The 14,158-nt window shown below is 43.0% G+C and overlaps 1 protein-coding gene across 1 annotated transcript; it reads right to left on the bottom strand.

The window, feature by feature from the left end:
- Nucleotides 1-109: 109 nt before the first annotated feature.
- On the bottom strand, nucleotides 110-13,992 carry LOC125887025 (peroxisomal succinyl-coenzyme A thioesterase-like). The gene is made up of 11 exons (XM_049573504.1): nucleotides 13,500-13,992; nucleotides 11,995-12,196; nucleotides 11,510-11,609; nucleotides 11,241-11,431; nucleotides 9,914-10,083; nucleotides 7,709-7,828; nucleotides 7,213-7,295; nucleotides 6,662-6,755; nucleotides 5,707-5,787; nucleotides 4,633-4,774; nucleotides 110-2,072 (listed from the first exon to the last, which is right to left on the bottom strand). The coding sequence occupies exons 2-11, from the start codon at nucleotides 12,188-12,190 to the stop codon at nucleotides 1,936-1,938; spliced, it is 1,314 nt and encodes a 437-aa protein (XP_049429461.1). The 5' UTR covers nucleotides 12,191-12,196; nucleotides 13,500-13,992; the 3' UTR covers nucleotides 110-1,935.
- Between the last annotated feature and the right edge of the window lie 166 nt (nucleotides 13,993-14,158).

Here is a 14,158-nt window from a genome sequence, read left to right as displayed (position 1 = left end):
GTTGAGATGTGCAGAGCTCAAGAGTTTTATCAAACCAGCATGAGGTGTCGTGTTCGAGGCAAGGCGGGTCTCATAGTTTAGACATTACTTTATTTCGGAGGAAACTTAATGAGCTTTAATGAAACTTAATTTTGTGAGATTAAATACTTTAACATGTTGCACGCGATTGACACATACTCTTCCCATTATGGTCAAAATCGGCTCTCAACATCAAATTAAATTTAATATGATTATTATAATGCATATATCAGCGGAACACAAGTATAAATGTTTCGTGCACAAACACTACAAACTAGTCTGCAATTGCATCAACATACTAAATGAGAAAGCACATATTAATTACGGGAACCCTTCTTAACTATCGTCACAAGATGGCAGTATGACTCCATGTTGAATGAGGGATTAAACACATGAGAAAAAAAATCATTCAACTAACAAACAAGGATTATGCACAGTTACAATGTCAGAAGATGGATAAAATGTATAGTTTTACTTTTAAGAGACATTTCAAGTTGGTTCCAAGAGAAATTAGTCTCTGCTCAGGAATGCATACTGAATTCATGACCCCCACATCTGGTTTTCTTATCTTCACCCGTGTGGGATCCGGGGTATAGCTGGGCCGTTCCCATGGATGTGACAAAAGGGGAGGATGTGGTGAACTTAAACGCATAGTTAATGACCCTGGGTCTGGCAGTGTTGTCAACAACCCTGGATTTTTCCAGGATGTTAATCAAAACTTAAATCTGGAGTATTTCCAATTGATACCTTTACCACCCTTGACACCAGGATGACGGTGAAAGAGTTCCTTAGGAATGAGGTGAAACGACCAAAGCAATAAACATTTGACCTCAGAGTGACCCACCTCACCCCTGTTCCTTTACTTTAGGTTTTGGTAGAGTTCAGAAGGGGTGTCCCTCCTACATTTATGACATTAAAACAATCAGAACCATCATAAGAAAACAAACTGCTTCACTTTGTGTCCACCAGCTTAAAAATTGATAAATTTCTCTCATGTCTTTTGTGTATTTAAGGCATTCTTTATATATTTGTAGTATTTTTGTTGGTGTATTCTAAAGGATCTATTGTTTATTAATGAAATACATGGAAGAGCTTCATTCTCAACAGGCTGTATTATTTGATCCGCAGTGACCACACTGACTCACTGCTAGGGTTGGGTATCGTTTGTGTTCGATAACATAGTTTAACGTAAACAGAAGTGACGCCCAACGGTGCTTCGCATGCCTTTCAATAATAATATACACTCAACAAATGAACGAATGAATGATTCTGTTACATGTAACGTCCAATAGAGGGAGACATAGCATTAAAAAAAAAGCACCGAGAGGAGGCACCGTAATGTGCGTTTTCTTTCGGTCCGGTAGGTATTGGTTGGATAGGTACCGGTTCCATATAGGCACCGACTTTCGGTACCCAACCCTACTCACTGCTGCATCCTTTCAGCGAGTGGAGGAGGAGCCTAAAGGTCAGTTTGAGAGTTTTTGTTTTGGACACACCAACATCGTGTTTGATCCACTGCTACATTAAAGTTAATGTGAGAAGTTATTTTAAAGAACAGGGCCTCTCAGGTCTGACAGCTGGCTGCAGAGTTCAATCAGAATCTTTGTTGTTCGTGGTTGAAACTGATCTTAAAACTTTCTCTGCTCTCGGCAGGACATTACAAGATCACAACTTTGATGTTGACAAATGAAACCAAAGTCTGCTCGAAGGAGGGAAATCACAAACTGAAGAGCAGGGATACAAATGACTGTATATGTGATTATGATGGATTAAAACCTTCTGAAGGTCAGAATCTGTAACTCATTAATGTTAAACCATCAGCATGACTTTAATTAAACTGACTGACCCAGCTTACATCATTCCATCACTGTATATTTCATAAATGTTCTGGTAGTGATGGTTCAGTGTGACTTGGTGTTACAGGTGTGATAATGAGGTCACAGCAGGTTTTATGCCCCCGAGCAGATTCTCCCTCAGGAAGGCCAGCATCTTCCTCCAGGCGTCTTCCTGAGCACGAGAGTGCGCCACCATCTCTCCACCCCACAGAATTATTACTGCAATCACAACAAGAGACAGACAGAGTCAGTTAATGCTCAGTGGACAGCAGTGTTGGTCAGTAATGCGTTACAGTAATAATATTTTTCCAGTAACGAATAGTGTAACTAACTACTGATAAAATTTCAACAATAATATTACAGTTACTCCAAAACCAAACAACTTGTTACAATGCTATCACATCACTACTTACCTGAAATACAACAATCACATCAGCGGACTCATTTTTGTAATCGTCGCTCTGCGCACGCACGTCACAAAGCAAAGTTTGGAAGATGGAAATGCTTACCTTAGTGGCTGGAAATAATCCTATGACTGTGATTCTGTCAGGTGGAAAGATGATAACATTGTTGCTGCAGGTAGTCGTACAAAAACTCTTTCCACTGCAAAAAACATGTTCTCAAACCTTCAGTCTGAAACACCTCGGCCTCTACGACTGACAGCACAACAACGTGAAGTTCCAGGAAAGTGGAAGTGGAGGAGAGGGGAAAACTACTGAGTGAGCTGAGAAGATGGCATATGTGACAGGTAAGAAGTGCCTACTGTGACGGGGACAGTCCCAGATACTTTCCACTGCAGCCCAGTCGCCAGAAGAAAATGTTGTTTCTGCAAATTACGGATACGTTACATTAGCACGTATCATACTTATCGAATCAACGTTTTTAAGTATATGAGCTGACTTTCATCCGGAGGTGGACACCGGCCAAGTTGCAGACCACTGTTTAAGACCAACAAACAACAAAACATCGCGAGTCATTTTTGTTTTTCTAGTTGCTTTAAAGCCAGTCCGCAACTCCAGGGATCAGCACGCGAGGGGCCCTGCCTGGCGCCCGGCACACAATGCACTTTCTATCCCTGCTGGTGGTGGGCCCACAGGGCAACGGCTCCATGTAGTCTCTTATCAGGAGGAAGGGGTCCAGTGTGGGGACCTCAGAATTTTCGCAGATGATGTGGTTCTGTTGGCTTCATCACAGTGTGACCTCCAGCATGCACTGGGGTGTTTTGCAGCCGAGTGTGAAGCTGCTGGGATTAGAGTCAGCACCTCCAAGTCTGAGGCCATGGTTCTCTGCCGGGAAACAGTGGATTGCTCTCTCTGGGTTGGAAGAGAGTTATTGCCTCAAGTGAGGGGGTTCAAATATCTCGAGGTCTTGTTCACGAGGGAGGGTAGAATAAAGCGTGAGATGGATCAGTGGGTCGGTGTGGCTTCTGCAGTGATGTGGGCGCTGCACCGGTCCGCTGTGGTGAAGAGGGAGCTGAGCCAGAAGGCGAAGCTTTCGATTTACTGGTCCATCTACGTCCCAACCCTCACCTATGGTCATGAGCTCTGGGTAGTGACTGAAAGAATGAGATCACGGATACAAGCGGTGGAAATGAGTTTCCTCTGTGGGGTGGCTGGACTCAGCCTTAGAGATAGGGTGAGGAGCTGCTGCTCCTTCGTGTCGAAAGGGGTCAGTTGAGGTGGTTCAGGAATCTGACTAGGATGCCTCCTGGGCGCCTCCCACTGGAGGCGTCCCGGACACGTCCCGCTTGTAGGAGGCCCCGGGGTAGACCCAGAACACAGTGGAGGGATTACATATCTCGTCTGGCCTGGGAATGCCTTGGGGTCCCCCAGGAGGAGCTGGAAAGCGTTGCCGGGGAGAGGGATGTCTGGGGTGCTTTGCTCGGCCTGCTGCCCCCGCGACCCGGCCCTGGATAAGCAGATGAAAATGGATGGATGGATGGATGGATGGATAGTTGCTTTAAAGGCACCATACATGGGTGTTTTTTAGAGACATGTCACTGTTTGTCCGGCAGGAAAAGCAGTAGTTTTTACCAAGACATCGTTGCATTTTAAGTTACACCTCAGCTGTGGAAGCTAGTCATGCTTACATCTCACACTGTCACGAGCATGAGCTTCTCGTACATGTGTAGATGCACACTTACATCTGCTCGGTGATACAGTTGGCAGGTGTGGTGTTATAGCCCCAGGGCCTCTGCCAGGGCTGGTGTCCGTTGTCTTATTGCTGTGTTGTGTTTTGTGCTTGCAGCGTCCTGGTTCCTGGCTGGAGGCTAATCAAGGAACATGGAGGCGGCTAGTCACTGCCTCCATGTTCCTTTAAAGCCCAGTATACACTGTGCGATTTGGTCCCAAGATGACCACTGTGAAAGAAACGTGGCGATATCTTTGGTAGTGGCTCTAAAACGGTGGTAACCCTAACCCTAACCCTAACACTAACCCCCAACATATTTGGTACCTCCGTGTGAAGCCTAATATGTTGACCCCAACATATTTGGTGCCATCGTGTGAGGTAAATATATGTTGATTCCCAACAGTTGTATTTTTTTTTCTTTAAGCACCACAAGCCGAGTGCTGTCAAGTTCCATTGTATCTACGGCTGATATCTGCAACATTCGGCAGCTCACACTAAAACAATCTGTTGACTGATAAAAAACACTAGAGGTAAGAGGAAAGATATGTATGCATGTTTGATGTTGGGAGTGAACTGTCCCTTTAATGCTCTATGGCTTGCCGTCTGCAAATATCAGGCTGATGTCTTCCCATTTTAAATGTGAACTTACTCTTCTTCCCTGTGATAGTCGTTCTGTAGAGGCTGGATCTGGAGTGCGGCGTGAACGGTGGCTCGATCAGGTGACCAGCGTTCGGGTACGACAGGATGGTCAGCAGGTGGCTGTTCCCAGCCCGCTCCATCATCTCCTTCATCTGGGAAAAAAGTTCAAAATAAAACACATACTCATTAATATTGTTGGATTTTCTTTTCATACTCATTTGCATCCAAGATCAGCAAAACAGCAAAGCACTTTGTGGTGAAACTGTTTTATCAACTACATGCTGTGGTTGGCGAAACATAGAAAACACCACCAAACAACCTACTTTGTTCTATTCCTTCTTAAAGAGACAGTTCAGATCTTTTGAAGTGGGGTTGTCTGGGGTACTTATCCATTGTTACTATATTAAATAAAGTAGATGTCGGTCTCCTCCAGTTTGGAGAAGCGGCAGCAATGTACTCCTGTGGAGGGGCAGCAGCAAATCGCACCTAAAAATATCAATATCAGTTTAATCACCACTTTATCTTGCCATCACACCATGGGCGGATAATAAGTGTCCAAAGTGTGGGATCATTTTGAGAAGGTGAAGGACGAACCCAAGGTGATATGTAAACTCATGTTCATTGGTCGACTTCAAGCATGACATATCATGTGAAACATGGAAGTAGCTACATGCCCATTAGCCCACAGCGTCATTAACAGGCGGCTCGCTCAGTGTGTGACGTGCACTTGGAGATAAAATATAGGCCTATATTAATGAAGGTTCATTAGTACGGTTTTGTATTTCTCTGTAATGTAGCACAGTGTTAACAATGTTACTGATACTATTCTTTCTCACACCTTCAACTCAAACTATTGTGTTGCCCCGTCCAAAATACATCATTAAACTAATATCGTAAACATGCAGGTGACCAGTCAACTAATAGTCCTAAATGACAACTGTTGGTCAACTAGGAAAATTCTTAGTTGGGGGCAGCCCTATTAAGTTTCATCTAAACTTCTCTCATCCCACTTTCTACCATGACTTCAAACTTCTGGACTATGGTGGTTTATTAATACAGGATGTCGTCATGTCAGGAAACTCACGTCCATTGCAGCCTCGTAGGCCGGCCAGTTCTGATCGTCCTCACCTACAACCAGCAACAGAGGACACTGGAGTCGTCCCACCTGCTCAGAGACAAAGGACAACTGGTGACAACTGGTGAACCCCAATGTCCCTTTCTTGGAGAAATGTGTACATTGGTGCTCCAGCAGTCACTCACTTGGCTCGGGCTGCATTTAGTGCGGGAGGGGACTAAACCATTTTGCAGATTTACAGGATGAGACCAGCCTCGAGGGCTTCCACAATTTTTAATTCAAAGTTCAGTCTTTCAACTAATTTAGTCAGTCAGTTTTAATGTGGTTATGGCACTAGTTACTTCGACTGGGGATGTGTGTGACCTTTGTACTACAAGGTTAGCTGGTAACACGAGTCTGTCACTTTGCAGCGGCTCAATCTCTGTTTCAGCTCCTTTAGCTGACACGCCCCTGGTGTCTCAGAGCTGAGTGTCCTGCTTTTTTTTTGTGATTCTGAAGCCAAGTTTTATACACTTGGAATTATTTTAGTCATTTAAATTTAGCTGGGTGTTTAACAACACAGTTTTCTGTGGTGGGACAAACTCATTACACATATTCATTTTTTCTTTACCCAAACTCATTAACGGTAAAGAGAATAGTGTCCCACACAGAAGCTGCTTAGAGCCACTGCTTTCCTCTACTGGGGATCACAGTTACTGGGGATCTTCATAAACAAACAACAGATTTTCAGATTTCTTCACATGCTGCAGCTTCATAGCTAGAGAGGTGATTTGATCCACATATACTTCATGGACAAAATCTACAATACATGTGACTCCACAGGTGATAATGTATTGCAAATCACTCGTTAACTGTTCTGTTGTCAGACAATACAAAACCAAGCATAAAGAAAACACAAAATTTATTTTACTAATGCAATATTGATGTTATTTTGAGAGGTGTTCCGAAAACATGTATCACTTACATCCACCTTGAATGCAGGGTCTGTGGTGATGGGCAGCATCAGATCACGGGAGATCACCTCATTCGCCTCGTTGTAGCGAGTTTTTGCAGCGTTTCTAAATCGACAGACACTAAAGTCAACGCTTGATCCAGGAATGTCTCAGAGAGGAGCTGTTACTACCTCCGATGGCCGGCTTAAAGGCAAAACAACTCAGTCCCCCCATTCTGTGGTCGTACCTTTTATACAGAACGTGAGGCAGAATAATGGCATAAAATTCCAGCTTTGGGGGCATCGGTAGCTTAGTGGATAGTGCCGGCGCCCATATATAGAGGTGATGCCTCGCTGCAGTGGTTGCGAGTTTGACTCCGGCTTGCATCCCTTTGCTGCATGTCGTCCCCCCACTCTCTCTGTCTCCCCATTTCACACAGTTTTAGCCGTAAATCTACACACAGTTCAATGCATTTAGCTCCAGATCTGAACCATTAAATTCTGAATAAAAAAAAAACCAATTTGTTAGTTGAGTCTATGTGTGTAACATAATGGACAAAGTAAGTGACAACAGAACAACTTACTTGTAATAGTGAGCTAAGATGTCCGCTATCGTCCCGTCCAACGGCTGCTCATGAATTCCACTAATAGCTACCACACACCTGACCTGAAATACCACACACACACTTTCAAGATACAGAAATGACTGCTGCAAATCATCATAAAAAGACGCACAAAAAAAAAAAACAGTCTCTAAAGCTCAAAAGCTTGAAAACAATTTAGCAGCAAAAGAACTAAGCTGAAATACTGCTGAAAAAAGGAACTACCAGTTACACCAGTAACAGCCCACTGAAGTGGAAAAGTGGAAGAATCTCTACAGAGACAAAGGCAATGAAAATCAATGTACTGGAGGAGATATTCACCACTCACCAAGCTTAGAAAATATGGTTAGCTAACAAGGGTCAGTGTTTGACTCAGTGTAGATTTAGTCTGAGTTCTAATCTCCTTCAAAACCACACTTACTTTAATTACAGCCACATTGAGCTTCTTTAAGCTTTGATTTAGTCACATATTCCTTACCTTCATAACTTGGGAGTAAACAGCAAATTTGAAGACGACACAGGCGCCGAAGGAAATACCCAAAATGGCGATTCTATCACTGAGGACTTGAGGATGCTGCTCCAGAACTCTGTACGCCCTCTGCAGCAGGGAAACATGTCAGAAACATACTTTACTGTGGTGTGGTGGCCTAAAACTGTGAATGACATTTCCTCTAGTTTTTGGACACACCTCCTCGAAACAAGTTTTTTATGGGTTTACTGATTTTGGGTGTATTTACTCATCAAAATACCCTGCTGTTGAACTGGTTACAGTACCTCAATTTATTAGTACCAGTACTTTAACAATGGCATTGTTTTACTAAGGCTGCTTTCACACTTGCCCTGTCCGTCAGTTCAATCGAACTCAAGTTGGTTTGCCCCCTCAGTGCAGTGTGTTTGGGCAGGTGTGAACACAGCAATCACACTCAGGTGTGCACCAAAACAACTGGACCGAGACCTTCTTGAAGAGGTGGTCTCAGTCCGGTTCCAAAGGAACTCTGGTGCGGTTGGTTTGTGGTGAGAAGGTGTTGCGACCTGGATGTGAAGCAACTGCAGTCACATGACACATTGTTTGGGTTAAACATGAGCATGTTACAGTCCTGGAGGATTATTAATGTGCACCTCCTCCTGTACTGCCTTAATATGCACATTCAGCACATCCAATGCATCAAAACATTGTTTTCTAGTTGGAGCCGCGTTTGCCTCGTTTTCAAACTGTATGCTTTGACTAAAATGAACAATGACAGCAATATAGTCCACGATGAGCAGCGCTAAAATCAACCTGCGTAGTTGTCCCTCCATTGTGACATTAGAAAGTGTCACATTTATCTTGCAAGTGTACTCTTCTTCAACGTTTGCTTTACTTCCTGGATTTTTCCCACATGGAAATTCTGACCAATCAAGAGCAGCTTTCTCACACAAGGCATTTGATCTGGTCCGCTTGTAAATGCTGCCGTGAGAACACCAACCAACTCTAGGCAATTATACAACTTTGGAACAACATGAGTCCCTGATTCAGACCAGAGGAGACCACTCTAGGGCTGAGAGCAGCCTGAGTGCCGTATTTCTCAGAGTTTGCCTCTCTGCAACAGCAGGGCAGTGTGTGTGAGCAGTGCTTGTTGACCTGGATCAAGTAAACTAGTGTACGGGAAAGTGTAATGCTCCATGCAGTCCAATCGTGCAAATGAAAAATAATCTGAAAATAAACTGCATACTGTATCACTGAAGCAGAGCTTTTCCACATGAGCTGAGTGGATCTGTCACACTGATGAAAAAGAATCTGACATACTGGACACTACAGAAGTTAACTCTGGGGTCAGTGATGTCATACATGACATAACACTACTAACATTCAATGCCTCAATGCTGCATGAGAGAGACTTACTTTTATTTGACCAGACGCTAACTGTTGTGCTGCTCCGGTGGAATCATGTCCCTTTCAGAAGCTTTGTAATCTAGCCTTAAACGGCAGCATCTTTTTAAAATAAATCTATAATGATAAATCCAAACCTGAATGTCTTCTGTGATTATTTATCCATGTTCCATGTTGAAAACTGTCATTGTTGTTATTAGCTATCCGGTCCATGATTTCTTGGGGTTGAGTCTGTTGACCAATCAGAGGCTATGTTCCTGGCTTTGTGGGTGAAACATTTTCTTTTCGTTTTTCAACTAAATAACAAGAACAAGGACCTTGAAATTCTGTGTTCTGTCATCTATTCGTCCATTGCTGACATTTTAGGTCTTTGCAGTGGTATCTTTTCAATATTGAGATTGAAATATTTCGGCAGGTATCATGTCAAAGTCATAATTTTGGAATCGTGACAACAATCTCACATAGCTCCGAGGACAGGGGCCGGTCTTGACAACATTTTATTAAACCAAATCAACGTCAAGGATTTTAAGATGTTCTTTTGTTCTCTATCCTAATGGGAAAGTGTTGCAATGTGCTACAGTTGACAACAGCTACTTAGCCATTATTATTTTCTTAAAGAAGCTGTCAATACACTCGTTAATACACACCAAAATATTTTAATAGGAGTCAACTTTAATTTGTTTTCACTTTATGACATTCCAGAGTGAAAACAAAACTTATATCTCTCAGTTTTGAGGTTAGCAACAAGCTGGGAAAGAAAGTGGAACATTTAGCAGCTAAAATCTAAGACGAGTGAACTGGACTTGGGTTTACCTCAAAGTACTCATTGTCCACCATCTTCCCTGTTTCCATGGTGATTTTAGGTGTCAGGTAGTCGAGGGCCAGGGATGCAAAGCCGTGGGAGGCCAGCAGCGCTGCACGGTACTCCACCAACTTCCCTCCACCCCCCCACAGCTCCAGGACGCCGGGGAAAGGTCCTGGTCCTTCAGAGTAATTGAAATACCAAAAAGATTCAGTTGACATTCTGATTTGTGCGTGCTCTGCTCTCTAACCTTCAGGGTGTAAGGAGCTTTTTGGAACATGTTTGCAGATTGATGACAGACAGAGTCATTAATCCCAGGACCCGCTCACTGCAGGACATGCTCTTTAAGATCATTACAGTGCTTTGACACATTGTGGGTTGGAGGCAGTACCTCCTCAAGGCGGGAATGCCACACCGTTACCCCGCCTCGCCATTCTGTAATATAGGTACGATTAAGAAATGGCGGGACTGAGTTGTTTTCTATTTAATCCAGCATTGGAGGTAGTAACGGCACAGCCAGCAGGATGGGATTACGGGGGGCATGGGTGTGATGTTTTGACCACATGTTATAAGTGCGACCCACCGACCACCAGGAGATTTAAAAAGTAGCTGATAGCAGTTAGCAGCTAACTCAAAAAAGAAGGACAGCAGCCAGAAATGTCAGCAAACTGGCGAGACAATGAGGTCTTGGAGCTCCTCACCCTCCCAGCAAAGGACGAGATCAGCTGTCATATAACAGGGACAGTCAGTTGCGTTACAAGTCACGCCCATCACGCCTTTTTTTAATTGCGTGATGTCAGCATGCTGTCTAAAATCACACACTGGAGCAGCATGATGTAGCAGTTACTTGTGTCAAGTAGAGGTCGGTACATACAGGCTTAGATACAGAAACATAGATGCCTCATTGGCTGCTTGATCGTACATCAATTTCTCCACCATATTAGAGAGGTCAAAACTTGCCTGTGAACAAGTGCAATTAAACAGGGATGGATTAAAAAGCAAATTAACATTTATATACCTCAACCAATTTCAGTGAGTCGTTTTTATATTCAAAGTTCTTGATCTGCATGTAGCAGAAAAAGTTTTGTCTTAATTACAATCTTAGGTTAGGCTATAACCGCTGCAGACGCTCAGCAGAGGAGTGTGTGTTCAGTTTACATGAACTAATTTAAGTGGTGTAAAATAATTAATTGTCATAAGAAACTGTAATAACTCATTAGATGCATACATTTGCCTCATTTTCCATAGTTAAAACCCATGAAGACATGGCTGTATAGACTCTTTAAGAGCCGATGTCACCCACAGGACACCTCCCTCCAGGCTCTCCTCTGGTCCTACCTGGGGGCAAGAAGAGGGTCGCAGTGAGTCCATCCTCTGTAACGGGGATCCTGCGGACGCCGGGCACCATGTACCAACGCTCCACCACCACACCGGCCAGCGGCACCTGGTCTGTGAAGCCTTCAGTCTGGTGACCTTCGTACACCAAGATTGTGACCTCCATGGGAGTCTGGACGTTCATCTTCCTCAGCCTGAGGGATGATGGGAGAGAGTTGATTCTGATACTGATGACTGGTATCATCTGAACAGCTCTACCCTTGTTGGCCTACCTGAGCCCAGGATTGTTGCCTGGAACTGGTCTGAGGCTCCACAGTAGACCCATGGGTTCAACCCCAGAATATGTCCCGCCCAGGCTGGGATCCTCTGATACTGTAAAGTAAACAAATAGCTATAAACAACTATTTGATTTCTTTAAACTCAAATGACCAGTTTGAATCTATTTTACTTTTCTCGACATGTTAAATTACAAAATTGATCATCTTCCTCCAAACTTTTTGTAGTTAATGGATTTGGTGATTCAGGTTCAGGTTCACAATTCAGATCGACATTTTATGCTACATAATTTTAATTTTTTAATTTTTAAATTTCAAACAAAGAAGTCTGTAAATAACCATTCTTGGAACACTTATAAATTGCTTTTTTTTAATGCCGACAAAGCTACTGCACAAACATTTCAAAAAGTTTTTTCATCAACTCTCAATCAATTAATTCAATAATCTGTTTTTTTTCCAAGACTAGATATTGAACTATATACCGTTCACAGTCCCAGTGGCGTTAGCGGTGTAGTGAGCGAACGCCTCCCAGCTGTGTCCTTCCTCACTCTGGTGGAGGGCGTGGATGGTAAGGTAGGAACCAGGAAAGACATTCTGGACCAAGATGGTGAACTTCTCATCCACGAGTCCTCTGGATGGCTTTACTGACAGTCTCACACAATGCTGTTTCACGTCCATCTTGAACTGAGCACAAACATAAATCGAGAGTCACCTGCTGCCCCAAGTGAAGGAGTTAGGAGTGAGGGTAAAATGTTTTTTTGGACAGATGTATGAACTGACCAGACTATATGAATGGTTCCCAAAGGCCAGCACGTGCACAGATAGACCCCAGGTGGTGATCAAGCACCTGCCCTTTAGCCCTCTGTCTGGATAAGTGCCCCTTTTTTGCAAGACATGTCTTTCCTAATGTTTTTAAATTTGGCTCATAGCATCAATTCTCCATTAAAAGTGTGTTGTAATGCCTGACAAACACATTTGAGTTTTAATTCAGCCAGACCGCAAGAGCCCCTGCTCCTCCCTCATCAACGTCCCTGATCAGTCACCACAGTTAACGCACTTAAATAGAGCACCCTGCAGAGCAGCATCCTTGTCCCCCCATGACCTGTCTTCATGGACAGCCAGGTAACAATAGTGTTTGCCTTAAGCCTTGGTATTGTTTGTAACTGTTATGAGATTTAACTATTAAAACATCTCATACAGCCAGTCTAATTTAGGCAATGACCCACCATTAAGCTTAACACCAAGTAAACTGGTCTGGTGTAAAATCACACCATGTCTGTCAAACTCTCTTAGTCCGGTTCACCAACTGCCCGGTGTGAGCAGAAACAGACACAGAATCGACAGGGCATACGGCAGTTGGGCAATAGCTTCAAGATTTAATGAATAAACAACGAAAGACATTGTTCACTCAGGATTTGATCCTACGATCCTATGATCTTATGATTTAATACCTTGCAGTAATTTGGTTTAACCCCACCCCCAAGCAAAATGGGTTACTGTATGTAACTTTTTTTGATTAATAATTATGAGAGAATAATTATGCCCCTTTGTTTCTGCTTGAGCACCTGCCCCAAAAATGTCTGTACACAGCACTGGTATGCATTAACCACATCTGCTAATGTATAACTGTATCACCTTGCTTATTAAATAATAACCACACAGTATGGTTGATCACTCATTAACTTCCTCCACTGTGTCCTTATGTTAACTCTCCACTTTTAAGTTGGAGTTAGGATAAGATGCCGTACACTCTACAGATTGTAAAGTTCTCTCAGGCAAGTCTGTTATTTGTGATCCTGTACTTTTTTAAGAAAAACTGAGTTGAGTTGAACTCCTTTACAGTATCAGAGTAAACATTTATATGTAAAGACAAACATTAAAAAACAGCTTCAAACATTCAGGAATCTCTGCACAAAGGCCTAAATATTAATTCAAAGTCCATTGAAATTCTTAATTTCATCCCCCAGCTTTAATTTCAAACACTCACTGTACAAGAAGATTGATGGCCGATGCAGATCTCACAGCTTCCTTCTTCAGGTTTGGAGTAAACACAGAATAACAGCTGGGATTTATTTAACCATCACAAGTTAAGCCTCCCAATCTGGAGCTTCAGTCTCCTCCCACGGCACAACATATCTCTGTGTGGACAGAGTGTGTGTGATGGTGCCATCAAGTCACCACAAGATTTAAAACCAAAACCACAGGAGGACCTTGTGCAGAGGAAAAGAACTGGTGCACTTACCTCTTTAGATCGAAAGGTAGAAGTATTTCAAACTGACCACACTTGACATCACAGCTGGACGTGGTCAGATGTAAAGTGTAAATGGGATTATTAATTATCAATAAAGTAATTCTTCTGGTTCTTCTTCTAGACTGGGTGAGGTTACGACTCAAAAGGTATAAAAATATATTTAGTTACACATTTACTCAAGTTCTGTACTTAAAGCAAATGGCCACTTTAGAATGAAAACACAGACAATACTTATTGACCCTCATGCCGACAAGAAGTCCAGTGTAGTTTCTTAATCCACAAAATTCGATCGGGGTATCAGAGGATAACAGCTAGCTGGAGTAACAGCTACACTTGAAGTGCATGGAACCCACATTTTGAAAATGTGATAAAACTCTGCTAATAAATTTCAAAAA

The sequence above is a fragment of the Epinephelus fuscoguttatus genome, linkage group LG4, assembly GCF_011397635.1.
Source record: "Epinephelus fuscoguttatus linkage group LG4, E.fuscoguttatus.final_Chr_v1".
In the NCBI taxonomy this organism is placed as follows: Eukaryota; Metazoa; Chordata; class Actinopteri; order Perciformes; family Serranidae; genus Epinephelus; species Epinephelus fuscoguttatus.
This window is presented reverse-complemented; position numbering and strand designations above follow the sequence as displayed.